At 40.7% G+C, this 27,990-nt stretch overlaps 2 protein-coding genes across 11 annotated transcripts in view; one reads left to right on the top strand and one right to left on the bottom strand.

Moving 5' to 3' along the window:
- Positions 1–444: 444 nt before the first annotated feature.
- Positions 445–26,944, top strand: trpm6 (transient receptor potential cation channel, subfamily M, member 6). 9 transcript variants are annotated; one of them, XM_054772710.1, is made up of 40 exons: positions 445–476; positions 3,992–4,071; positions 4,249–4,287; positions 4,535–4,724; positions 5,690–5,903; positions 6,747–6,871; positions 6,971–7,142; positions 7,578–7,752; positions 7,874–7,997; positions 8,085–8,157; positions 8,298–8,398; positions 10,186–10,320; positions 10,875–10,928; positions 11,093–11,227; positions 11,306–11,431; positions 12,243–12,511; positions 12,744–12,972; positions 13,585–13,737; positions 15,255–15,410; positions 15,620–15,748; positions 15,878–16,129; positions 16,231–16,405; positions 16,647–16,761; positions 16,836–17,032; positions 17,140–17,272; positions 18,186–18,615; positions 18,723–19,344; positions 19,506–19,600; positions 19,709–19,811; positions 19,973–20,016; positions 20,148–20,212; positions 20,304–20,329; positions 20,415–20,465; positions 20,582–20,647; positions 20,773–21,068; positions 21,285–21,367; positions 21,454–21,659; positions 21,736–21,787; positions 21,907–22,019; positions 23,305–26,944. In XM_054772710.1, the coding sequence occupies exons 4-40, from the start codon at positions 4,554–4,556 to the stop codon at positions 23,412–23,414; spliced, it is 5,775 nt and encodes a 1,924-aa protein (XP_054628685.1). In that variant the 5' UTR covers positions 445–476; positions 3,992–4,071; positions 4,249–4,287; positions 4,535–4,553; the 3' UTR covers positions 23,415–26,944. The 9 variants fall into 9 exon arrangements, 8 of the variants coding, with proteins under 8 accessions (XP_054628685.1, XP_054628684.1, XP_054628681.1 ...); XM_054772709.1 differs by lacking the exon at positions 445–476 and adding an exon at positions 3,744–3,880 and having other exon boundaries at positions 12,357–12,511; XM_054772706.1 differs by lacking the exon at positions 445–476 and adding an exon at positions 3,744–3,880.
- Positions 23,710–27,990, bottom strand: part of rorb (RAR-related orphan receptor B) — a 32,416-nt gene continuing 28,135 nt past the window's right edge. For both annotated transcript variants that reach the window (XM_054772716.1, XM_054772715.1), the window contains exon 10: positions 23,710–27,977. In XM_054772716.1, the coding sequence (XP_054628691.1) occupies positions 27,813–27,977 (165 nt within the window). In that variant the 3' untranslated portion in view covers positions 23,710–27,812. The remainder of the gene's footprint in view (positions 27,978–27,990) is intronic.

Genomic DNA, 27,990 nt, shown 5'->3' with positions numbered 1-27,990 from the left:
TCCCAGGAGTGATCTGCAGCACCACACTATGGCCAGATATGGTGCTGTGGACTAAGGCGGAGAGGTCCGTGCGGCTGGGGGAGCTGACTGTGCCATGGGAGGAGGACAAAATACACCCACCTTGCTGCAGAATGCAGTGAGAATGGTTGGAGCACACAATTCTTCCCAGTGGATGTGGGCACCAGGTACTTAAAGAACTGGGGCTGAGCTGCAAGGAGCTGCACAAAGCCACTAAGAAGCTCGCAGAGGAGGCAGAAAAGGCAAGTTTTTGGCTTTGGCTGAGGAGGTGGGACAAGGCATGGAGAGTGAGAAGGCTATCTGCAGGGGGTGGCTGGGAGACGTCCTTGTTCACTGCCCCGCCACCAGGGGACATTCCGGGTTAAGGGGCGAAACATCTGTGAATGGTGGTCCCCGGCCGATGACCTAGCTAGCACAATGGGCACCGGTGGAGGTGTGGCAGGCCTAGAGCCTAGCAGGTGAGAACACCTACCTGTTTAAACCAATATTGCCATCTCAATGTAATCTGCTCAGGGCCGTCAGAGTTAGGAGAGCTGTCCCAATATCACCATTAACACTATTAGCAAAGGGGCTGTTTCTTTAACCAATCAGATTTCAGATTCACCTCACAAGGCCAGCTAGCAGGCCTATGGCAACAATACCTTTTTTCCGTCCTTTGATTGGTTGATGTCTGAAAGCCTATTCCCTAACACTGGGAGTTTCACAGCGTGCTTGAATGCCTCGTCACATGAACAGCAGCACTTTATTGATCCTGTTGTGACAGGAATAAAGGAGACATGCAGAGTGTTGTTCATCGTTGTTAGTGTGCTATATGAACAAATAAGTGAGTTTATATAAGGAAAGTATTTGTTCGCCACTGCCCGTAGAAAACTTCCAGACGAGTGTTATTAGATGCATATTGATTCTGAACAGCTCCAGATGATGTTGTAATGTAGAGTTTTGGAACTTGGAGTGGTTGAGAGACAATGTATTTGAAGATAAAGGGTTAGCTGGGTTTCATGCTTGAGTAATAATGATGTTCATCCCAAATTCTGGAATGCCACGCATTGTTTTATTGCGCTTTTGTATATTATTGATGTTTTGTATACTGTGACGTGATTGTGGCGGTATTTAGAGGTGGATTGGGTTGCTTTAGTCCCCTATTAAGGCCCTGGTATACGAAACGTGCAACAATTTAACAATATACACTATATGAATACTACAACATAAGACAATGTAACAATAGCAACAAAATAAAATACTGATAGTACAATGTTCACATATTACCATTTTCTAATAGGGGTATGTGTAATAATCGATAGCTAGTTTATTAAGTCAGAGCATGATCATCTTTATAAAGGCAAAATGATTTGATGCAATTATTAGATTGCACAAGTGTAGCTAAAATAAAGTGGCCGTGTGTACTGCAGTGGGAGCAAGACAAGAACTTTGGAGGAAGAAAGATAAGTTGTTCGAAGGCGGAACTCTTGCAGTATTTGAAAAACTCTCATTGCCCTTTGGACTTCTAATAGCTGATAAGAAATACTCTAGGGCACCAGTCCTATTTAAACAAACATGTAATGTACCCGTCTTAAGCTAAAGTATTCCCATAGCCATGGTAAGTTGTTTATTATTTTTATTACTATTATTATTATTAACTTTATGTAGTCCTGAAAAGAAGTGTAGTTTGTGAATTGACGGCTGAAACTTGATGCTGTTTAATTGCCTTTTAGCTGTTACTACCAAATCGCTAATGTCAGCAAACATTTTCTGTTATTATTATTATTATTATTATTACTATTATGTTATGTTAAATACTTTTAACGATGTAAATGGCATTTATTCTGTCAAAATTAACCATCAATATTCTTATTAGTTGTGATGTTTAAGTGTCAACATGTTGGTCTAATAGGGTTGTCCAAACATTTTCTGCCACAGACCACATAGCCTACCGAAAAATTGAAGAATACAAGGGCCATTTGATATGTTTCACTTTTAATTTATTTTTTAATAACCCTCCTCCTGTGTAGGTCAAGAGATGCTATTCTGTGTAATTTACTGTATTTCAGTAATTGTGGTTCCCACAGGACTGCAGCCTATTTGTGGCTGTGGAGGGTTTGAGGGGAATGACATAATGGCGTGATCCTCAAATTTGCATAATTGGTCGTGACCCATTTGCATAACTGAGTAAAAACATAAAAAGCAAAACAAAACATCGCGGTTCGATACGTGTTTTCATGTCAGGCTGTTTAATAGTCTTTTTAAGATTGGCTGCTAGTCGCTTTTATGAGAAAGAATATCTCAAGAGGTCTGATTACTTGCTAAATTTAGCGGAAAAGTCGCTAAGTTAGCAACACTGATCCCTCCTGCTCCGTGCTCTTATTCTCTGGCAGGCAAGGTGCATTATACTGTAATGTGTTTATGATCGAGGGTGAAAAGGTAGCACCAAATCTATTTGTGGCCAGCCGCCACAAATAAATGAATGTATGGGAAACACTAAATGATTATTATTGTTCGTACCATATCTTGTTTAAACATTCAATCTTTCAATGTTTTCTCTTTTCATCACAACCCTAATCCTTCTTTATAAACTTCCATGTTGAATTTTATGAATAGAATATATCATGGGGGCCAATAAAAACCAAGCTTTGGACACCCCTAGTCTAATCTAATAGTGCTTGTTGACTCTCCTGGGAATTTAATGACATATTAATAATTGGTCAATCGAAAAGATAATCTTGATACTAGGGGTGTCATGAGATCTTGCAAGATTCATTTGTGATGTTATTTGTCGTTTAGAGAAAAGCTGACTCGTGAAAACAAGGCATTACATTACTTCTTAAAAGTAATGTTAAAATACAGTCGCATCTCTTCTCGATCTTGTGAACCCAATATCATGTATCATCTCGTCTCAAGTGTAAAGTGACATCCCAACTGTTCACTAGATTTGACAAACATGTTGTGCCTGATGCTCCTCTTCTCAAACCTTTATTTTTAATAATAACATAGTGTTAGTGGAAAGGGTGCCTTCTGTTACATTCAGCTAAGAGTTTGTGCATCGTTATCCCAGATGCACCGACATGGTGGCAGGTTGGTTCAATAAAGTCTTTAGTTAAGAAAAGATCAGCTCATACGGAGCGACACGACACACAAAAAAGCTACGTACCAAAATAACAAAGAAGGCTGGGAGGCACAGCTATAGCTAGGGCTAACATAAAACTCACCATGGGAGATGGAAACAAGAATGCGCCCAAAAAGGGGAATAATACCAGGAAACAGGAAAACAGCTAACAGAGATGCAATGGAATGCACCCAATACACAGGTAACAAGAGTACAAGGAGAAGTAATGAACCAGCAACTAGAAGAACCCCTGCAGAAGTAAATAGAACTCTAATTACAAATCTAAGACAGGGTAACCAGAGTAATGGTAATGCATACTGTCCAAATATGAAACAGCCGTAACAAAATAAAAGCACCGAACAGGAACTAATGCCGCAAGAGAGCATTAGTTCTGACTGATATTGATTTTCATGAACATTACTGGAATTAACACAGCTAATTTCATTTGTCACATTTACTGTATTAAAACTATTTGGGGTTTGGAATGTGTGTGTGTGACAGAGAGAGAGACTCAGGGAGGGCGCCAATCCCAAACATGCATACAAATCTCAGGAAGGGGATGTGATGTGTGTATGTTTCCGACCAACAATACATCATTTCGGGCCATTGTTAAATGTTGCTGCGAAACGGTGGTCAGGAGAGACACGGACTTGAAGACTTGAAACTGGTTGAAGTGTGAAGAAAATACCACAGTGAACTTGGCTTTTACATGATATGTAGCTTGTGGAGATCAAAGATGCTGACATGAACTTCATTGACAAGGTCATTGGGGTCATTTATTGGGAATATTTTTGCGTTTTTCTGAGAAATATGGATGTGACAGCAAGCTGCTGTAGAATTAGTGTAACAAAACATTTTCCTTCCTTATTCCAGTCATGCAGGTCTTGGATTGAAGAAACGTTCTCCAAGAGAGAATGTGTGAAGTTTATCCCTTCCTCTCGGGATCTGCACAGGTACATAACAATTGTTTATCTTGTTGTTTTAGTGATTCTCAGTGGTTAGTGTAATTTATATCTGTGTGCTAATATTTTTATGAGAGCGGAAGGGTTGGATTTGGCACGCAGCCCTTCTTTTCAGGAACAGGCGTGATGTGGACGCTTTTATAATGTGTGATGTTCTATTTCTTACAGATGCAATCCAGTATGTCAAGTATGCCAAAACTTGATCAGGTATGATTTAAGAATAGTTAAATGTGTGTGTCATTACTACATGTTTCAGCCAACCACAAGAATGACTCTCCATTCCAGTGAATATACAGTATAGTACAAGACTAAAGGTTTTTACATTTCACATTTACATTTACATTTTTTACATTTTTACTACTTTTTGGTCAGTGTAAAAAAAAACAACAACGTATTTCTTGTCTTGACATACTCCCTTACTAACCTACTAATTGTTAAACAATGAATTGTCTAGGTGCTGTTGTGGTCGCCTGATGGTTGAACACTCTTGGCAAGAGTCCCCACCCCCTACAGTCAGCTCTCCTGATCCTGGACAGGATGGGACAGAGGACTGGTCCATGGAGCTACACACCAGAGTCAGTCCCACAGACGCCTATGGGACCATAGACTTTCAGGACAGCGCAACACGTGTCTGTCGGGCCAAGGTCAGTGATTTGACAGTGCAGTACGTGGGTTCAAGGCCAATAAGACTTATTTCCTCACTGTCCATCAAATCAGTCCATACTCTCTATTGTGCTCTGGTATTACCATATCGAACTTATTGTGTGGAGATTTGGGGAAACAACTATAAAAACACACTTCACTCGCTAAAGATACTACAAAAAAGATCAGTTAGCATAATCCATAATGCCACATATAAAGAACCCACAAATCCCCTATTTCTAAAATCACAATTATTAAAATTTGATGATCTAGTTAATGTTCAAAGAGCTCAAATTATGTAATACAATTCTTCTCAACAAGAGAGGAGAAATATGACCTTAGAGAAAAATTTAACTTAAAACGTTTATACGCGAGAACGACGCTAAAAACCCATAGCATTTCAGTGTGTGCAATCAAATTATGGACCGGACTGAGCAAGGAACTCAAACAGAGCACTAACGTGAGCGATTTCAAGAAACAATACAAGCAGTTGATGTTTGCAAAGTACAAGGAAGAAGAGTCCTGAAACACTGTGTACATACAATGCTATGTCTAAACACTACTACACTCACTACTAACTCTTCCTTCTGGTCAGTTATTACTCTTCATTCTTATGTGAGTACATTGCCAGTACTCACCCATTATCCAACGATGTTCTGTTCTATTTTATTTGTCAATGCTATGTCTGATCACTGCCACACTTATTACTAACCCTTCCTTTTTGTGAGTTCATTGTCAGTATTCACCCTTAATCAACTATATTCTGTTCAGTTTATTTCATACATACAGTATTATTTATTATGATTGTCACATGAAGTTGAAGTTGAAGTTGAAGGGGGGTTGGATTAAATAAGTTTTGCTTCTTCCTACTCCTTTTGGACATGTGGAACTGTGAATTGTATTATGCGATGTATTCCAGTGTAACCTGTATGTTCAAATAAATTAAACAACTACCATTCCTCTACAGTTTGTGCGTGTGGCTGTGGACACAAAGCCAGAGGCACTTCTTCAACTGATGCTGAAGGAGTGGCAGATGGAGAGACCCAAGCTCCTATTTACTGTTCATGGAGGCTGTGAAAACTTCACCCTTCCTCCCAAACTGAAACAATCCTTCAGTAAAGGCCTGATCACAGCAGCACGCAGCACAGATGCATGGATACTTACTGATGGTATCAATACTGGTAAGTGTTATTTTAACAGTGGCAGGCCATGGATTTGGTCCCTGGGCCAAATGCTGCGGTTTGAATGCTGCGGTGAAACATTATTGTGGCATTTTGAGAGGGTACACCACCCGAACTTTGCTGTAGCGTCCCTTGAACGGTAGGAAGAGGGGGCCAAATTTTGACAACGCTCGTCACAAAATGGGAAAAAAATAGAAAACACGGGTGTTGTCCTAGCGGTGCACCGCTGAAGCCAGCGTTGCTTTAGCCTTGATTTAACGGTAGCAAATGTTGGTTTAGCGGTGACGCGAGCGGTGATAGAGCGGCGTTCTGCGCATGCGGATCAGTTATCCATGTATTGTACATAACACAGCATTGCTTCAGTGTGAATTTGAATAAACTCCAACGTTGTATTGTATTTTACATTTGCAATGTTTTAATGGAAGCTTAGGTTAGCTTCAGTGTATAAAGAGATCGTTTCACTGTGTGAAAATACAGACAGCCGTCAGATAAGTTAGTTGCATACACTAGCATTTTCAGCAACTGTACAGCAGAGGGCGCTAAAGTCAAAGCAACTGTCTGACCCACAGACGGCTATTCTGAAATGGACTTCTTGTCAATTTGTGCGTCTGGTCACAGACCTGTCATCGTGTATAAACCGTACCCCGATTTTTTGCTTCTTACCAGTGGAAAAAAAGTGCGGTTTATACACGATGCTTTACGGTATTTTAATTTGTTTGCACTTTGCACTTATACATTGAAATTTTGTTATGCAGGAAGAAGGGATATTTCATGTTAACATTTGTACAATTGGAAAAGCTGGATGTTTGCGGTAGAATCATCTATTTTTGTTAACTTCTTTAGGTGTGTCCAAGTATGTAGGTGAGGCAGTGAAAACATTTGGTGGCCACAACCTGAGGAAGAGGAGCACAGTTGGGATCACACCATGGGGAGTGATTGACAACAACACAGACCTAATAGGACGCAATGTGAGAACCCCAATTGACTTTGTTATTGATAATATTCAATATTATTTCAAGGAGTTTAACAATATACACATTTTTTGCACCATGCTCGTCATGATTTAGGTCTTCAGGCCTTACCAGCCACTGGGGAACCCTTTGAGCAAGAGGGCCTGTTTTAATAGTTTTCACTCCCACTTTCTCCTCGTGGATGATGGGACTTTGGGGAAATCTGGTTGCCAACAAGGCCTCAGGAGGAAGCTGGAGAAACACATTCAGCTGCTGAAGATCCACCCTCGTGAGTAGTGTGTGTTTTTTCACAACAAAAGAAGTGGCAAAAGCAAAACACTCTTGATATCACTTCCTTGCCTGTCTTAATTCCCCTTAGCAGTGCGGTTGTCATAACTGACATTGCTAATTGAATGAGAAGACCACAAAACATGCATTATCTCAAATAAAGAATGTTTTTTCTTATCTTGTCATAAATGACAGCATTATAATAAGAACACAACTTACATATCCTCCATTACTATAGTTTGTCTACTGGGATTTGTTCTTCTTTAATTCATTGGCAAGACATATACAATGATATTACACCGTTTACAGTGAAGTAGCTATCGTCATTCCGCCTCCACACCGTGCTGTGGAAACTGCTCCAAACCATATTATTGTGAGGTAAACTAAACTGCATAATGACTTGACAATGCTTTATTGTATTATCTTCATTCTGTAGGATTGAACCAAAGAGTGCCGATGGTCTGTGTGGTAGTTGAGGGAGGCCCTGCCATTGTATCAACAGTGCTGGACTACGTCAGCCATAACCCCCCTGTGCCCGTGTTTGTGTTTGAGGGATCTGGCAGGGCTGCTGACCTGCTTGCCTTCTTACACAAGCAGACAGATATTGACAGGTGTGTACACTAATATTATTGTACCTGCTGGAAGATCTCATAGTTTTGTGATGTTAACTCCTTGATTAATCAAATGCACAACATTTGCAAAACATATTTACATTGAATACTTGTGTTTTAGGCAGTTAGATGAAGATATTAAACAGGACTTCCTTGTAAGGATTGGAGAGGTGTTTGGAGTAGATAGAGAGGAAGCCTCTCGCCTCTGCACTCTCCTCCTGGAATGCATGGATCACAGACAATCTGTAGGTGAAAGCACAGTTGTATTCGATATGTTATGGCTGTCACTTGGTTGTCTTGAATCCACTATTATCTTTCACTATGTATTTCAGATAACCATATTTGATTCTGAGTCAGAAGACCACTTGGCCCCAGATGCGGCCATTTTGACCACCACGCTCAAGGGTACTGAACTCTACTTGTTTGATCACAACTGACATTTAAACACACCAGAAACCGTTTAGTAAATGAAACAGCAAACATCAAGATATAAAAGAAGTATGTACATATTGTATATATGTTCCATGTATCGGTGTAATGAACAGGCACAAAGGCCAGCTCTGCAGAGCAGCTGAATGTGGCTCTAGCCTGGGACAGGGCTGACATTGCGCAGAAAGATGTTCTAGTGTATGGACAAAATTGGCAGGTAAGACTGAAAACTGAAGTCTTAATGCCAAACTCTGATCTTGTGTCGATATCTATTTTTTTGTCTCCAATATCACTGCACTATTACACAACCAATGTTACACTAAACCTTACTTAATGTTTAAGTCCTCCCACAATAGGCTCAAAAGTCAGGTATTTTAGCACTACTCATCACCTTCAGCCATCATTTCATGATTTGCAGGTATATTGTTTGAGTAAATGTGTGTAAAAGCTGTTATTGGTGCATTTGATGATGTACAGCAGACGACCATTCACACTCATTCACACATTCATTTTTATGTTCTTGCTACCATCCCATACACATCCAGTCAACCCAGCTTTGTCAGTCTTCAGTTTGCCCTCTCGAATCTTCAGCTTCCAGTGAACCAAATATACCACTTGTCGGGTTAGCGGTTTTACGTTGGTGAGGAACCCATGCCAACAGTATCAGAAAAGTCTGTCAAGATTCTTAGGCGTTAGTATAATGCCACCCTCAGGGTAACAGAACAAGTCCAGCTTAGGCAGGATACCATCGGTGGACTGGAAAGTATCAACAAGACCATGCTCCCAGGCAGGTTGAAGCTGTAGCGTATTCAGTTTGGGCTGCTACCCAGGTTGATGTGGCCTGTTACCATCTGTGAGGTCCTAATCTCAAAGGTTGAAAAACTGGAGAGGTTGGTCAGCTCATTTGCCAAAATTTGGCTGTGACTCCCCAGATGCTTCAACAACATTGAGTTGTATGGAAGAGGCATCCTGGAGCTTCCTGTTTCCAGCCATGCAGAGGAGTTCAAAAGTTCCAAAATAAGGTTCCAAATGACACTGACATCCTGTGACCCATGTGTAGCCCAAACAGCTCCTACCCTAGTGACTGGAAGGAAATTGACCCCATCTGCAGCTACTCTGCAGGCAAAGGCAGATCTCAGGCACAGAGACACATTGGCCTTGTGCAACAAGGGAGAGGAGGCCTTGGCCTTGGAGAGGGCAGACCACCCTGGAAGAGGAGGTGCGGCAGCAAGAGCAGATAGCGAGATGTGCAAAGGGTGTCTTGCCAGCGAAGCAAGGACAGTGGATGAGATGGGAGGGAACTGAGAGGAGAAAGTTCTCTTGGAGGGAGCTGTTTGGCATGGAAGCATTTTGCATCAACTTCATCCTATAGGCCACAAATGATGTCTTGCCTATCCCCTCTAACCTCAACCAATGGTACAGAGAAGATCCCACATGTCTCCTCTGTCCATATCCAGCCAACCTGTAACACATTCTGTTTGGCTGCAAGACAAGCCTGGTACAAGGCCGCTGCACCTGGCGGCACAACCATCCTCCTCAAGTACCGAGCGCTACTCTGGAGACCATATGCACAAAGATCAATGTCCTGCCTCTTCCACCACTCCATTCAGCATCTGCAAGAGAGTTCATCCGAGAAGGTGCAACACCAGCTGTAGTCCACACAACATCGGGCATCAGCCAGCTCGGCGGAGCACCTGACTGGTGGCAGATCTCAACCAAAGGTTCTGTTTTCCATCTGAGATTGCCACAACAAACCTCAGATCAGACCTCTTGATCTGGTCGTCCACACAAAAACACAAAAACACAAAACCAAAAGCAGAACACGTACTGCTTTGTCATTCTGCATGTTGTAAATATTTTCGGGCAAAATGTTATGAAATTGTCTTATTGGGTATTGCTAATGCCTGTTATGGGTGGCTGCCTGTTGACCAGGCTGTCATTTGATATGAGAATTGATTCTCAACTAACCTAGTCACCTTTAATTATGTAATTCTTTGTGTCAAGGTTGGTTCTTTGGAACAGGCCATGCTGGATTCTCTGGTGATGGACCGTGTCAGTTTTGTCAAACTGCTGATTGACAACGGCATGACGATGAGTCGCTTCCTCACTGTGGATCGCCTGGAGGAGCTTTATAACATGGTTATTATTCAATATTAATTCATCTATGAGCAATTGCTGCTCTCGTTTTCATATTTTCTCCTCACTTCTGCTTGGGTAGTTATCTTTTTCCCCTTTTGTTTATATCTGTCCTTCTCTTTCTGTACATACAGAGGAAAGCCACGTCTGTTGTTTGTATCTCTTGAACTACAAATTGCAAACAGTGATTTTGACTGAAACTACAATGATGAACAGTAACTAGTGTCCCAAAGATTTTTTGTGCATTTGCATTAAGCCGTTGTTTAGGATGCTTTTGAGATCATAGGACTCTTTGTCATGTGTTCCCCTGCTCTACCCCCATTTTCCCTTGCCCGCATCTTTTGTGTGTTAAGACATGTTTACTTATTCATAACCTTGGGATAATAAGTCCCCATAAGAAGCAAATTAGTGCCAGGGCTGCTGTTGCATATACTGGTATTTGGACTTGTGTGGATTTGTCTTATTGCCATATAATTAAAAAGTAACCATTCTAGTGTTTTTGTCCAGACAAGACAAAAGTATGTGTTGTTCATTAATGTTGTTTAATTTATTTTCAGCCTTTGGGTCAGACAGGCCATTTTCTTCACCACCTTGTTGAGGATGTGAAGCAGGTAATTGTTAGGATGATACCCATTACACATGTCAAAAATGTTACATTTGTTAAGATGCTGATTTAAGCAGAATATGTGTGCTTATATTTGTTTTAGATATTTATACTCTTTATTTACATGTTGTGGTGTGCATGTGTACTGTATGTGTGTATGTGTGTGAGCAGACTTCCCTACCCTTAGGTTACCGGCTGACTCTCATTGACATGGGACTGGTTATAGAGTACCTCATAGGAGGAGCATACCGCAGTACCTATACACGTAAACACTTCAGAGCTACCTACAACCAACTGCAAAACAAAGTGAACAGAAGTCATTTTCTACATGTGATTCTTTCGTGTTATACTCCCCTTTTTATTTTGTTATTTTTGTTGTTGTAGGATGGCAGACGAGTCAGTACGTCTTCTTTGTCCAAACAAAAAAAGGGATTGATACCAAACTTACAGAGGGGCAGAAGTCCTCAGGACCCTCATTTCTTTAGAACTGCTCAGCCTTACAAAGGCAAGGTAGGTGGGGGATTCTTTTAATATTTTCTATGAGCAAGGAAGATAATTGTCATATCAGGCATGCTTATCTGGAAGAAGCCTGATTCTGAGAGCAGTAGAACATCACGGTCAACATTCATTTATCGTGGTTTCTTTCTTCCACAAGATATCCTGTAGAATTCTCTCGCTTGGATTCTAACTTCATATCTGGAGTGATGTATGCAATTTAGCTACTGACAATCAGGCAAAAATGCATTCTTACCCTTACAGATTAGATTTTCGATTCAGTGTCTGCATGTTCACAGTAATGTACGGTGGCTGACAAGGCCAAACGTGCATGGCCTAACACTCCAAAAACAGGAATGATCCAAAACCAAAAACACACAAACACCATGAAACAGATGCAGCGGGAAATGCAAATACAACTGCAAATGAAAAATGCTGCAAATCCCCCAAAACACACACAAATCCCCAAAACAACTTCATTGTAGCCTGGCAAACTTCTATTTTGGTTCATGAACTTGTAGCATTTCCCCTTGTGCAGTTTTTTGGGGATTTACATTTTTCTTTTTCATTTGTTTTGATCTTGCAGTGTGTGTTGTTTTTTTTTGCCTGTTTTTGGTTTTGGATCATTTAGTTTGGACATTGCTGCGCATGTGCCCCATGGTAATGTTATTTTAAGTGGCTTGTACGTTATCATCATATTGCCATTATCAGGTTTAAAAAACAGCCCCTTCTTGAAATAATACCTTTTTACCCTTTTACATTTTTTTCTGTAGCCCTTTCCCCAATTTATTGTCTTTTTGTATTTTGTCCATATATTTCAACCTAGGACCAAAGTATGCCACATGGTACCAGTGAAGAGTCTGTGTGGAGCCCTGGTCTTTGTGAAGCACCACTTCTTTGCTTCAACTTTAACGACCTCTTCGTGTGGGCTGTGCTTCAGCAGCGGCAGCAGATGGCGCTGTTCCTGTGGCAGCATGGTGAGGAGGCGCTTGCTCGGGCCACGGTGGCCTGCAAGCTTTACCGCTCCATGGCCTTTGAAGCACGGCAAAGCAGCATGAATGACAACATCGAAGAACAATTCAAAACATATTCACTGTAAGTCTGAATGAGAGTCTTACAAAATATTTGTCTTGATTTTGTAACCCTTTTAATTCATTGTTGCATAATTTAATTCCATCCCAATGTGTCTTCAAAATCAATAATTTATTTTCTAGGGAGTAGGTCAACCCACTGTTATATTTAGTACTAAAGCTCTTGTGTTCTGTTTGTCTTAGCTTGTTTTGGAAATGAATATGCTTGTATATCTGTTGTGTGCTTTATGCCGTAGTGAATTTGGCCAGCTGGCGGTGAATGTCTTAGACTGTGCATTTCGCCAGAATGAGAAGATGGCCATGAAGTTGCTCACTTCAGAGATGGAGGCATGGAGCCACTTTACCTGCCTGCAAATAGCAGTTTCTTCTTGTCATCGACCCTTTGTGTCGCACTCTTGTACACAGACCCTTCTCACAGATCTCTGGACCGGTCCACTCAATATGACGAAAAACTCCTTTCTTAAGGTAAAGTAAGCATGGCCAAATTTGTATTGAACTTGGTAAGATTCATAGTACAGTCACATTTGTTTGAGATGTAACAATCGTGATATATGTGATCACTGAAAAGAGAAATATGATGTGACTATCACTTGCCAGCTGGGATAAACTGTGGCTCACCCGTAACCTTGAGCAAGATAAGCCAAAGCGGTAGAAAGTGAATGAAGGTTATCAGCCTCGGCACAAGGTCTTAGTTATCATTGTGGTTGCATTACATATCAGCTGCATGGTGTCTGAACCAGTACTGTCTTTGGGTGAGAGACGGGGCACACCCTGGAATGATCGCCAGTCAATGACAGGGCACATACAGTATAAACAACAACCACTCACACCTGTGGACAATTTAGAGTCTTCAGTTTGCCTCGCATGCATGTTTTTCGACTGTGGGAGGAAGCCCACGCAAGCACGAGAAGGGACATGCCAACTCCATAAAGAAATGTTTCGAACCCTTGAAATCCTGTGAGGCTGACATGCTAACTAGACCCCCAATGATGTAGTGTTACATGCAAAATCAAGTTTCATTTGTTTTGTCAGGTGTTGGGACTCTCAAACATTTTGGACTTTATCGCTTTATTTCAGATCATTTTGAGCCTTCTTCTGCCTCCTGCTATCTTGCTTCTGGAATTCAAAAGCAAAGCTGAAATGTGCCATGTCCCCCAGTCTCATGAAGCAATTCAATTTGTACGTGACACTCTAAAGACAGGAGCAACTCATGAAGAAACCAATCATCTGGTAAAATGACACATCAGTCATCCCTTGTTTATAGTGGTTAATTGGTTCCACACTCAACCGTGATAAGTGAATTTAGGCAAAGTAAGACTCCTTCTTTATAAACATAATATTTTCATAGTTAGAAACCGGTTTCTTTCCAAATACGGTTTTCAGACTATTAGAGCCCTCTAAAGATGAAATAACAACTCTGTAGTCACCTTTACACTTGTATTACCCAATATAGTAGACACAATAAAAAATAAGACATAATATAGACTCACACATGTTAGCAATTGGTCTTTCTTTTTTTTTTTTTTTTTTTTTATTTCCGGGACTTCTTGCGGTGTCTCGTGCAATAGCGTTCTTATTGAGTCACACAGAGTCTGACTTTCTTTTAAAGTTTTAGTCACAAATTTAATGCCAATACGAGTGCTCAATTCCAACACAGAACACAGTTCAGCTCGCACACTTCTCCTCATCCCCCCCTCGCTCTCTCGCCGACGACAACACCTCCTCCTTAGCCACCAATAACATTAACAGCGAGGTTCACGAACATCAGAATCTAGTACATCAACATTACAGTACAACACCAACTGGTTGTTACAGTAACATTACTGACACCTAGTGACCAGTGTAGAATACTGTATATCAGCATGTCTTTCCATGAGTTTTCTGCTTTATTTGTATTTTAGTTCATTTAGTCATTTTTATGCTCGGGAATGCTGAATTTAGGCCAAAAATATGTAAAATGTGCTTGCTTTGACTAATATTCGGCTGTATTCAACCACAAAACATAATGATTTATTAATTAACATATTTTTTAAAGAACGTAGAAGCTGTGAAATTTGAACCATGATGTGACGAGAGACGACTGTACTGTACACGTCAGACTGTGACACAAATATGACACGTTTTCTGAACCTGCAGACTAAAAACCTGATAAGGGAGTCAAATTTTGAAGTTGAGGTGAACTCAACACTTCCTTATTTTTTCAGTGTTCAATCATCATCATTAAATCATCATAAAAGACATGTTAAAAGATAACTGTGCGATGTTAAGTTTGTGAAAAATAAAACCTCGTGCTCACAGAAATATCATTGGGCATAAATATCATTATCAAATATCATTGGGCATCACATGATTTTTAGATATCAATATTCAATTAACTTAATACCGTTTAACTCACATGGACTAATTTGGCCCCATACCTATAGCCTATATATAGCTATTATCTGTGTAGCAGAAATTGTGTGCGTATTTTGCAAATAGCACATCAATAATGACTTCAACTGCAAATCATTTTATAGGGTCAATTACCATTAATTTCCGCTCAATATGATATGAAACCATGATATTTGTGTCAGATTTTTGTTTCAATGTATCAATTGCACAACAATTAACAATTGTCTTTTATTTCCGCTACGACGAACAATATATAGAAAATATACATTCTACAGAAGGTCCTCTGAAAGATTTCTGCATGCTCAGAGAATGTGTCATATATTCATAGCCTTAGCTTTTCGAATTCCCTCTCACAGGCTAACCAGGATGCTGAGCATGGAGTGCCATTCCAGAACCGATGTTGCGATTCAGTTTCTGAATGCCTTTCCCCATTCACCATGCACTGTCTGTCCTGGATCACAAGACTCTATGAATTCTACACAGCTCCCGTTGTTAAGTTCTGCTTCCATACAGTAGGTGACCTGGATATAGAGTCAGGCATAAAAAATGGGAAATATGAGTTTGATACAGCAATAGATGCAGTAGACCCATACCCTCCTTGTCTTACCTATGTGTTAAAAACCATACTTCTTTCACTATACAGGTATATATTAAGCGTGCATGGAAGTGATCTGCATAGCCTTTTAATCACTCTCTTCTCCTGCGACTTTGTACACTGTAGATGTCGTACCTAGCCTTCCTGATGTTATTCTCCTACACCATCTTAGTGAAGATGGATAATGAACCCAGCGTCCAGGAGTGTTTGGTCATTTTGTATATCCTGTCGACTGCGGTGGAGAAAACCAGAGAGGTGAGGATGCCCCCAAGTAGTGGGGCTTGGGGAAACGGCTTACGAAGTGAAGTGGGACACATTACATTTCAAGTAATGTGGAAATAAAATGATTTCTAATAAATATCATAAATGTAACTCCTTTATCAGGTGCTAATGTCAGAACCAAGGCAGATGAGACAGAAGCTGAAGATTTGGTTCTCAGAGTACTGGAACCTATCTGACTTCATTGCCATCATTCTCTTCCTGGCTGGTTTGGTGATGCGTTGCCATGCTGAGCCATACCGGACAGCTGGGCGGATCACCTATTGTCTGGATATTGTATTTTGGTTTGTAAGGGTTATGGAACTGCTGGCTGTCAATCAACATGCTGGTCCTTACCTCACAATGATCACCAAGATGGTGTGTATATACTGTACATATACAGCATATTATATAATTTCACACATTACAGTATTATTTTTTGCTCACGACTTCTGTCTTTTCTCTATGTTTCCATCTAGACGTCTAACATGTTCTTTATTGTGGTCATGATGGCGATAGTGCTGCTGAGCTTTGGGGTGTCCAGGAAGGCCATTCTATCACCAGATGAGGCCCCATCATGGAGCTTAGCTCGTGATGTTGTGTTCCAGCCTTACTGGATGATCTTTGGAGAGGTCTACGCTTCTGAGATAGATCGTTAGTTGTTCAGTAATAATTTGATCCTATTGCCTTGTGTGGAACCCTGACACAACCTGATATAACCCTGATTACAATGGACATACTACAAAATACATAGGCCATGATTGGGATGAAATGCAATATGAATGCATAAGCTAAACGAAAATGCTAAATGAAATGCCACACTTAATTTCACAATCTCTCATTTTCCGATATTGAAGTGTATTCATGTACGCGTTGCATTTGTTTGTATTAACAGCATGTGATGATGGTCATCCATGTCCTCCTGCTTCTTTTCTCACGGCATTCCTTCAGGCTGTCTACATGTTCTTTCAGTACGTCATCATGGTCAACATTCTCATTGCATTTTTTAAGTAAGTACATCAGCAAAAGAAACATCCAATTTTGGGGAAGAATTTTTAACATGATTGTTATTTGTCATCATTAGCAACATCTACTTTGACATGGCATCAACGTCTAATAGGTTGTGGAAGTACAATCGCTATCACTACATAATGACGTATCAGGATAGACCGTGGCTGCCGCCACCCCTAATTCTCCTCAGTCACGTGACTCTTGGTTTTAGAGCCATTTACAACCACTTTAATGGTGATCCGGAGGGGGAGGAAAAAGGCTCTGGGCTTAGTGAGTACTAGAATGTACAATATTCATCAGTTATACTCACGTAATTTTCTTTTGACAGCAAATGTTTGTTAAAACAGTGGCTTCTCTGCTCTTACATGTTTCACCAGAGCTCTACTTAGGCCACGATGACCGTAAGAAGCTCCATGAATTTGAGGAGAAAGTTGTACAGGCCTTCATCCATGAGCAAAATGAAGATTTCCACAGCAGTCAGATGAAGAGGATCAGAGCGACAGCCGACAGGTTGGACTTCAAGTGATGATGTAACTTAGATAAATCATAGTTTGTGCCATTATCAGGGCATGAACACCAAGTGGTGCAAAATCCCTATTGCATGTGCATTAAGGGGCATCTAAACATGCATGAAAACTCACCACAGTTTGCAAGCATGTCAGGTCCGGTGAAAAATATATTTCAACCCCCAAAACCCACTCAATAGCGCCCCCTATACATTTTGTAAAAAATGTACCCCTTCCACCAGTTTCACCAATTGTCACCAAATTAAGTGACGTATGTCAAGACAGGACACATAAAAAAGTCTCAAGAACCCATGTTTGCAAACAAACAGCAAGTTGACAATTTTGGTTTAGACTTGCCATTTTAGGCCAAAACCGTAGGTTGTATTTGAACAAACTACTCCGAGGGACTTTGACCAAATGAGCCCTAATCAAAATCACTGATACTAGACAGATGGACAATGACAAATTCCAAAGCATTTTAGCATATGTCGAAGGATGTGGGCGAGAGAGGACATGGCGACAAACTTTGATGATTAGTCTGATGATTTGCCACAAAAATGTAAACATTAATAGTTTGGGTCCACAAGGTGAGATCTTCATCATAATTGGTATGTATGATGAAGATGACACCCTGACATTATGCAACGGTCACAGGTGGCAATAGGAAATGACAAAAAACTGTACTTACATACCTGATCCTTCAGTTGCGTGTGGGGGCAAGGGCCCGTTAAATGCAGCTCGCATCTTAAACTGCACAGTTTGTGCAGTATTAGAACTGTTACCAGTTGTTTTTCTGTGCTCGCTTTAGTACTCTGCAAGAACAATATTACTGTATTTGTAACATCAGTGGTAGAAATTCATTCATACCAGGGTCACCAATGATTTATACGGTATTTCCTGTATACCACCACATGTAGAGCAGAAGAGATGTGCACCATAGTGGGAGAAGTCTCCGAGAAGGTCAGCATCATTCAAGACAGTCTTGTGAACCTGGACTGTCAGCTGGGTCGACTACAGGACCTGTCAGTGCTGGGAGTGGACACAATAGCCCTGCTTTCTGCTTCTGACAACCTGCAACAAGAGGAGGCTCGCCTGGTTCAGTGCCAACCGATCGCAGCATCCCAGCACGTCTTCCCTCACAGCTGGACTCTTCTCCACAGAAGTGGTGCAGACTATGATGTGGCTAATATGAGACGACTGGGGTCCAAGCCTTATAAAAGTACTCCGCCTTCATTGCTCAAAGGCTACACACTTACACGTACATCACATGAGTCCCACCTGGGAGTCAGATGGAGCAGTGGAGGAAGAGAAGGACAGACTGAGGAGAGAAGTGAAGAAAAAAAGGAGGTATTGTTTAGAATTGTGCATTTGTGGGGTAGCAAATTGTGAGGTTTTTTTTAAATTGGTACACAGTATGTTGATGTTCAACCAACAACCCTTTTTTTTTTACGTAGGGATCACCTTTGGCTGATGCTCACCATTCCATTCCGGGCATTTCTCGAACTTCATCCCACTCATCATGTTTGCACATTCATGCAGTTGGAAGCCATTTCAGCGGTTTGAGTGATCAGACACCTGAGTCATATGGACCATCCCGCTGTGGGTCTCCTCTTTCTCTCAGGTTTAGTGACAGAGGACTGGAGTCATTGCATTATAAATTGTGGTGCTGTGACCCACTCCTAAATCGTGAGGAGATTGACATGGAAGAGGAGGAAGAAGAAGAAGATGGCAAAGGAGGTGATGAAGAAAAAGGGCAGATGGAGGAAGACCATGAACATCTATCTGGGCCAATTGTTGTTTTGCAGAGTTTTCCAAAACCCACCTTCCGTCAGGAGGATTGCCAGCTCGATTTCCAGACCAGACCTTCTGTAAAATCCTCAAGGGGGCCCTATCTGTCAAGAAACCACCCTTATGGCTACAGCAGATCTTTGTCATCCAGTGTGGAGAATATGACATTCTCTGGGGCATCCCCGAGTCCGAGGGGATCAGTTCCTAACCTTATGGAACCAATGAACAAGCATCTTGCAAAAAGAAGTTTCAGCAATGACACGTCATTACAGTGGAGCAGAGGAAGAGGTACTGTTGTGTGTATGATGCCTGAACATACATTACACGGAAAGACAACATTGATAGTACAAGTCATGTTAGTCAGTTATGTAATATTTTAAAGTTCTTTTGTATTTCTGAGCTCCTTGTTAAATGTCCTGGTCCATGGTTTCTAATATTTGATCCTGCAGAGTGGTCCATGTCGTCTGATTTCACCCAAGTCTTCAACAGAAGAAGAAGTCCAAACATGAAGACTGTCAAAATACAAGAGAGTTTTCCACACAGTGTAAGAGTTGCTTTGCTCTTTTAAGTATACATTTTGCTTCATGCACGTACTTTGCACCTGTGCCTAATCCCTGCAGTCTCTTACTGTATGATGCCAATTTAACAATAGGGAACGGTGCCGACACATTTGTATGATGCTTGCTGGAAAAGATGGAGAAGGTTGAGAGGAGAACCTACATGTTGGTCAGCTTCAACCAGTCTTAGTCAGCTCAGTAAGTAAAGGGTCGGGTTTTAACATACAGTGCATACATAATGTTAGCTTTCAGCCAGTTAAGGGCATTGTAGCACAATTACATGATCTACGAAATAAGATGGTAGCAAAATGCATCTGTTATCGAATATCTGTTGTGGTTTTAACATGATCTTTTTTTAGATTGTGAACCCATGGATTTGCAGAAGCACATTTTTTCTCACCAGGTACTGTAAATCTGAGCAGTGTTTCAATATATATTATTGAATTATTAGTTGTGGAAATGTTTGGCAGATAATTGTAGTCATCCCAGAAATCTGTAATTGTAATTAATTATTTTTTTACCTTTGGCATTCAGGATGTGTTTAACCCCACTCATTCAGGATGGAATAGCTGGGCTAGATCATTGAGCTGCAGGTCTTCGTAAGTCTCCGTCTTCTTTTGGCCTGCCACAACATGCGTAGACACTTGATTATCAGATAAACTACACTAATTTTTTTTGTCTCTACTCCAGGCTACAGAGCTGTGCTGTCGCTGAAGGTATTTCTGAAGTTGATTTGTGTGTGTGCGTGTGTGTGTGTGTGTAAAAGGTTTGTACTAAATTAATGTTCTTTGATTGTTGCAGGTAAAGGCTCCTCATTCCAGTCCACTGATACATTGTATCCACATTATTCAGGTATTGATGAAAAGAAGTTGTCCATATGATATGCTGTTCACATAGCATAGTTACCTGTTATTGTAGGATATGAAAGACCTTAAGAAGTATCGATTGCATTGCGTGTGTGTCCACAGCCATGGAGAGAAACAATTTGATGCGACTGGCTCACACCATCCCATTTACTCCAATTTCCATTCTTGGTACTTTATTTGTTGCTCTTCCACATCAATCATTTATAGCCCCCTACTATCCTTTCACATGCTAAACCGTACACGGTATTCGATAAATTTAGTGTCATCCTCTATCTTATTTTCATTGTTTGCAGGTGGTGAAGAGGTCAGCATCTATTCTTTGGAGGAAGTTTGTTCAGAGGCCAATCCTGAGTCCTGCACATCTTCATGGTCTTCACTGGGCCTGTCTGCATTGCTTCAGCCCCTCCCTAGTGAAGAAGGATCTTTGGATGGGGGTCTGCGGCAGGGCTGCAGGGTGCTGTGCACATGGGCTGAACAGGATGTACTCATACCTGGTCTGGTGTATGTGGTCAAAGCCTTCAAACCAGAGGTGGTGTGTGCCTGGCAAAGGTACTTTCGTGGTTGTACAGCACTCCAGCTTTGTTTGAGGGTGAGTTCACTGAAAAAGAAAAAGATAAAAATTGGTCAATACTTGCAGTTAGAGGCAAATTGAGAGAATTCTGAAGTTCACAGATATTGTGATTAGCAAGTGCTTGTTGGACGGTAGTGACATTTATGCATACACGTAGTCTAAACGTATCTACTGTTGTCCATTGCTATTACAGTGTATTTCATGTTACATTTTGTATGATTTCTATATTTAAAGGAAATCCAGCAACAGAGGGCAGCGCACAAGATGATGCACGCTTTCAACCAGATCAAACCTGTTGGCATTAACCATTCACCAAGGTATGGTTGTAGGAGTGTCTTAGTGTGTTTTTTCTTGTACTTTATCAGTTATTGCTTCAGTATTAATTTTTTGGCAACCTCACCAGATTTCTAGATGTTTCATTGGTCCTTTGGCATTCAAATGGAGAGTGGCTTACTATAGAAAGGAATATGTCTGGTAACTTCAGAAAGTACAACAACAACACGGGGGAGGAAATCACACCTTCCTCTTCATTGGAAGAACTACTCTTAGCATTCTCACACTGGACTTATGAGTATTCATGCAGGGAACTGCTGGTGCTTGATATTCAAGGTGGGTCTAACTAACCACGGCCACTTTGTCACTTTTATATTTGATCTTACTTTTATAAACCGCTTACTCATGACAGGAGTAGGTGAGGAGCTGACTGATCCAACAGTCATTATGGGAGAAAAGCTCAGGTATGACACCAACTTAAACAGAACAACTTCTCAAGCTCAATTTCTCCGGAAGATATATCAAAAATATTTTACGTGAAACACATTTGTCATTTTTGATGTGGTCTCTGCTCTTTGCACAGTGGTAGCATGGGTGAGATGCTGTTTGGGCCCGACAACTTAGGAGATTCTGCCATCAACGCTTTCGTGCAAAAACACTCATGCAGTGCCTGCTGCCACATATTGGGCCTATCAGGTTAGAAATGTACATGAATACTCGTACCGCAGGTCTACAAGCTGTCTGTGGCGGGCGGGCATCTAGTTGGTTTAATTGTCTAATTTGCAGGATTGGCATGACGCATGTAATTTTTATGGACGCTGTGGGAGAGACAAAAAGTGAGCAAAAACATGAAAAGGAAAACAAATATGGTTAGAAAAAGAAATAAAATTTCTTCTGTCACTTCTTTTTGTGATTTTTTTTAATGTCACAAGCAAGACGGAGCCGCCTGTGAGTGCTTTTAGATGGAGGCGTGGGTGGCACAGCAGAACCTGCGACACATGCTTTCATGTTAAAGAGTCTCCATAAGTGTCCAATAAGACTACTGTAGGAAAAGTCGCTGGATTTGTCCCTAGCCGCTTTTTTGATAAATACAGTCTAGAGCGGTTGGCAAAACTGATCCCTCCTGCTACGCATTCTTATTCTCTGGCAGACCAGGTGCATATGAGGTATGTTAAGAAGCACAGTTACAATTCCATCTGCTGTACGGAGTTGTAACCCAAACACCTTTACGTTGTGTTCATAAGCGAGAGCGAACAGGCAGGCCAAATCTATTTGCGGGGGTCAAAATTTATTTGAGGCAGGCCACCACAAATAAATGAATGTATGGGAAACATTGGTAACATGATAATAGTTAGTTATGTGAATACGAGCTATGTACATACATTGCACCATGCACCATGTCACCTCAGTGTTGTCACTCAGGAGGCCCAAGTTGGCTCCAAGATAAATCCCCAGCATCTTCAAATGAAGACAACACACATCAACAGCCAGCTAATTAAGCCGCGAGTGTTCGTTTATTTCTATAACAACAGTAGTGTTCGAGGCGGGAGTGGCGGGTGGAGGGGGGGGCTGCTTTGTGCGTTTGCGCTGCACAGCCTTTGATTACGTATTAATCATGTCTTTGTGCTGGCGATGTGCTGCTGAGACATTAGCTTTGATTAGCTATTAATTAACGTCTCTGGGTAGACACGATACCAGCATCTGGAGGATAACTTGCTCGGAAAGAAACTGTGCTCAAAAACAAACAAGCGTGGCAAACAAACACACAAACATACAGTCACAGTTGTTTTGATATTTCAAAGGTACGTTGTGTTTCCTCTTCCTCCTCTTATGTCCTCTCCAAGATTTCGCTAACAAATCAAACCAAATTATTCATGATGGATGCATGGACTTCCTCAAAGCCCTGTCAGTATTCTCTTTCTTGTGGTAATGACTGTGATATTGGAGCAACATGTCGCTTACTGATGTTCCTCTTGTTCAGATTTAAGGAGGCATCTGGACACATGCAAGAACAGCTGTGAGGCAGAGACCACATCAGAAGAAGCAGAAGAAGAGGATGGCTCAAACCGGCATGTAACCTTTGAGCCATGAAGTAGGAAAAAAGGACACTTGCACCATAGCAGGTCATGTACAGAGACAATTCTGAACTCACACTATGGGATGAGAAGATTTTGGTTGCTGTAGTTACTGTCTTTATTCCACACACAAACATAAAAATGGACATAGGTGAGTCTTATCAAGAGTTAAAATTAGTCACTGAGAGTCAGAAATGTACATACTGTATCATCAATGCTATCATTGGGAATGGCATCATTAGGAATTGTGTGTGAAATGTGAAACTTTCGGTAATACTGTGCATGTGCGAGACAAAAGAACGAGGCAGAAATGCACCCATAAAATTTATTGTATTTTTTTTCTTCCCACAACAAAATGTCTACAAAAGCGATAAAATATAGAATTTAACAAAAATCACTTCAGACCTTCACATTATATGTACACATATCAAAGGAGGACTCAGTAAAGGGCCCTGCATAGCTCTGAACTTTTACCCATTCTTATCCATGACATGTGGGTGTCTGTGACTCAATTAAATGCAAATTTATACATGCACACACACAGGCGCGCACACACATACTATCATTCTGATGTGAAAATGAAACCGCACACAGGAGCTCCTGGATTGATAGAGTCAGAGCTCAGAGTCCTGCAGAGTCCTCCATTACCAAATGAAGAAAGCATAAAATGTAAAAACTGTTTACCAGTGTAATCAAATGCACATTTTCCTTGGAGTTTCCCCTTTGAACGATTGGTTTCTCAAGTAAGCTCGGACAGTAAAGCATCTACAGCCCAGTCTTCCAATCATTCCTCCTCTCACTAGCTATGGCACTTTGAAAACAACAGAAAAAAAATGTCCTTTTTTTGTATATACTTTTTTTGAGTTTTGTTTCATTAGTCGTGTGTAAAAGAGGTTCTGTAAGCTCAATCACCTTATTTAGGCATTGGTTACAGTGCTACATTTTGTTTTATTTGCTCTTGCTTGAACGCAAAGACATTCTAAACAATAAATTAACAATTTTCAACACTACTTCAATTGCACGCGTCTGTAATGCATGGAGAAAGCTTACAAAGCATTGGTCGAGAAAACATCATCTCAGTCTCACAGTATCTCTGTCTCTCTCACACACACTCACTCAGGTTCTTTTCAAAAAAAGTCAGAGGGCTTGTAGGTGGAGTGTGTTTGACAAAGTGTAAAGAAAATGTATTTCAAAACAATGTATTACAATGTCTGCGCAGTTTGTCTGAGCCACCGCTTGGAATGTCACTTTTATTGTGCGCGTTGCAATGTGTCTGTCTGTGTTGATGGAGTGGTAAAGGCGTATTGCGTTCAGTCTGAACACTGAACCAACTACTCCATAACATTCAGAAAAGTTTACCGTTCCCACATCATTCCCTCCGTCTGCAGGGTAAGGGTCTCAGATCCGGTTCAATAAGGCCAGCATAGAAAGGGCCGTTCACTGACTGGTGATGGCAACTCACACATTCAGAGGTTTAAAGAAAAAAAAATCATCCATTTCAACAGTATCTTTTTAAATTGGTTGTATATAAATAAGAACATTTTATTTAAAAGTCCTTCAGATTGTTGGAAAATGACTTGACTCGATTGGTGATCTGGTCCTAAACCCACCCTGCCAATGATCCCGCCCAGAACCCCACAATATCATGAGAAGAGAAAACACAAATATGCCCCAAATGTTTCATTGCAATGAAACGTCATGCAAATAGAACAGAACAACAATAGGCTAATAGTAATAGAAGAATAGTAGACATAATAAGAACAATAATAATAGTAAATAGTAATAAAATAAAAAATAATCTTACAATGCAAACATGACAGTAGTAAATGCCTCCAGTTCTTATTGCTACAGTATCTTACTTACAGTGTTGCGTTACCACTCGTTCTTGCCAGCACATCCTCTCTCACAACCCCATCCCACCCCTGTGATTCACAGTCTAACAAGGGAAAAGGAGAACATCACACACAAAAACTTTATAGTCAGAGTCGGAATTCACTGTCCAGCGATGTTGCGACGGTGCTTGATTCAAAGTTTGCTAATGAACTTCACACACTATCCCAAAAGCAGCAAAATAAGCAGTAAACGTAAGTGTACACAGGTGATGACAAGCGCACACCGATGTAGAGCAAACATATCTCTAACAATGCTTATCATATAGTCTGGATACTAACGACAATTGGACAGTGAATTCATGCTCTGTAAACACATACACACACTGATCAAAGCCTTGTCTGGGCAGATTCCATTACCAGCCTATGCTGCGTTTTATCTCAAAAAGTAATGCTATTATAATTACATTTTTGTAAATTTGCAAAAATATGAAACCCTCTTCTAATGCAAAGTCAGAAAAAGAGCTGCTCCCTGAGAGATGCTATGTAGTGCATCAAGTCTTAATGAGCAAGTGATTGTCTTACACAGTCACCGGCCACTCATCTGGGTTGGATCCAAACGTTCACTTAAATCTGATGTACTGTAAGCGCTGAGCACTAATTTGACGAGCAACTAGGCAAGGTCAACATTTGGCCACTGTGTAAGGAACATTTGTATTCAAATACAAGGGAATGCCATACAAATCACTTCTTGTGCACACACAGTATTCAATTAAGTGCTGTCCCAAAAATAGTGCCAAAACGACTAATACTAGACATGCATTTGCATGTTCTTGTTTTCATTAATGTGGTCATTTTCTGAGTGTCCAGTTTTAAAAGGTGATATGCCACCCCAATAGGAAACCCTGATAAAAACTAATGCATATGGAGCATCTAGTGGCAGGATGTAGCACTGCACAAAGCCAAGCCTTCTGTGTCCTACCTCAAATAATTAAATGGTGAATTTTGGTAGGTTGATGTTACACAGTGACCAAAATGTCATGAACATAACATTAAGGCAGATCAATTCAAAACAAGAAACATTTTGTAAGTGCTTATAAATATGAAACAGCTAACAAAGCAACACAAGTGATTGTCTATCACATTTTTCTGGATGAATTGTCACATACTTTTGTTCAAACCTGGCAACCAGTGCTCTGTGTATACCATAACCACAGATCATATATTGTCTCGTTGTCCAGTCTGTGGTGGAATTTCCAACCATTTGTAGAAATAGGAATCAAGTATAGTGCATTTGTCTTAAAATTGCTACCCTGTTCAAAACAACAGAAAATGGAAAAGGAGATCATCATGATCAGAAAGGCAGTGTAAAAGTTATTGCTCTCTGGGTTCCTTCATAACATAGCCTGGAATGGTTCAGGACATCCAGGGACTAGATTGTGCAAATGGTAATGGGAGAAACAATGCTCGTCTTTTTAGATTGGAATGTCACAAGGTCAATTCTTCTGTCTTGTCTCTCTTTTTTACTCTCTTTTGCTGAAAATTCTAACCACTCTACAGTCAATGCCCTTTTACATCAGGATTATATTGGGAATGGTAAGAGGAATTTTCGGTTGAGATCAGTTTTATTTTGAAGTGGTAGCTCTTGATTGGTTCTTCCTGTTTGATTGTCCAGCTTTTTTGGACCTAGTTATTGCAGGAACAAAAAATTGTGATAGAACAGCAAATCTGATCGTTTTTTCTTTCAAAATAGAATATCATTGTATGCATCTTCACTGTGAAAAGTAGCAGTTATTTAAAAAAATCCTTCATATGTTCTCTTTACATCTTTATAAGTTTGCAAAAGAAGGATGCTGTTCCTTCTTGACATATTAACAAAATCCAGACAAGGCTTCTATACATCAGCAAACCCAGATTGACTCCCAGTTTTAGCCATATTCCTTTACAAATCTAAACTTTACAAATTCTGTACACAAGAAACCGTCAGTTCAAATAAAAACACATAGACAAGGAATAATCAGCCACAACTGACTGTGTATTTAAATTAGGACTAACTTATTTTAACAGAAGTAATACTGGAATCCGCCCTGTTCTAGAAGAATATCTACAATAGCTTCTCTAATTCCACCGTTCCCTCCCCCATCCAGCGTTTTAAAACAATTTCTTCATCTTGGAGCAAAACCAACATAAAGTTTTTTTTTTAATTGAAAAGAAATTTAACTTACCCATATTTTAAGATTGACAGCATAAAATGTTCCTAGATTTTTAAAGTCTGTACATTTCTGGTCAGTCAGTTCAGGTCAGGAGACAGTCGGACGCTCCCGCTAAGGTTGTGGCTCGGGCGTGTTTCTTTTATATATACATTCTTCAGACTGTATCGGTGAACAGGATGGGATAAGTGCTGGACATTCCTAGTATTGTTGGCGGTAACTGTAAGTTTCTGGCAGGTGAGCCCTCGCCTCCCCGATCTCACATGAGCCGGGGAGAGCTACGGAATCTGATGAGGACATAGTAGATAGTGCCAATGTTGTATTGTCAAACATCACTTTTGTTTCTTGGTCCTCCACTGACGTTGTTTGTTGCAGTCACTTGGGCATGGCCATGGCAGAGTTCGGGTCAGGGTTGAAGAGTTCTTTATAGAGTGGAGGGAAGAGTACGTTGACTGTTTCTGGATGAAGCTGCTGAAAGGCTTGGAGCTCCTCAGTGTGGAGCGTACACAGAGCCGACAGTGTCGGGATACGACTGATGAGCTGAGAGAGAAGA

This window comes from Dunckerocampus dactyliophorus, chromosome 4, assembly GCF_027744805.1.
Source record: "Dunckerocampus dactyliophorus isolate RoL2022-P2 chromosome 4, RoL_Ddac_1.1, whole genome shotgun sequence".
Classification (NCBI taxonomy): Eukaryota; Metazoa; Chordata; class Actinopteri; order Syngnathiformes; family Syngnathidae; genus Dunckerocampus; species Dunckerocampus dactyliophorus.
The sequence above is the reverse complement of the archived record's forward strand: the minus strand, read 5'-3'. Positions and strand labels throughout refer to the sequence as shown.

Excerpts from the sequence above, each read along its gene's own strand:
- trpm6 (XM_054772706.1), top strand. Across the intron at positions 7,753-7,873 it reads AAGCAGACAGATATTGACAG|GCAGTTAGATGAAGATATTA; the intron begins GTGTGTACACTA and ends CTTGTGTTTTAG. Across the intron at positions 12,973-13,584 it reads CGAAAAACTCCTTTCTTAAG|ATCATTTTGAGCCTTCTTCT; the intron begins GTAAAGTAAGCA and ends GCTTTATTTCAG.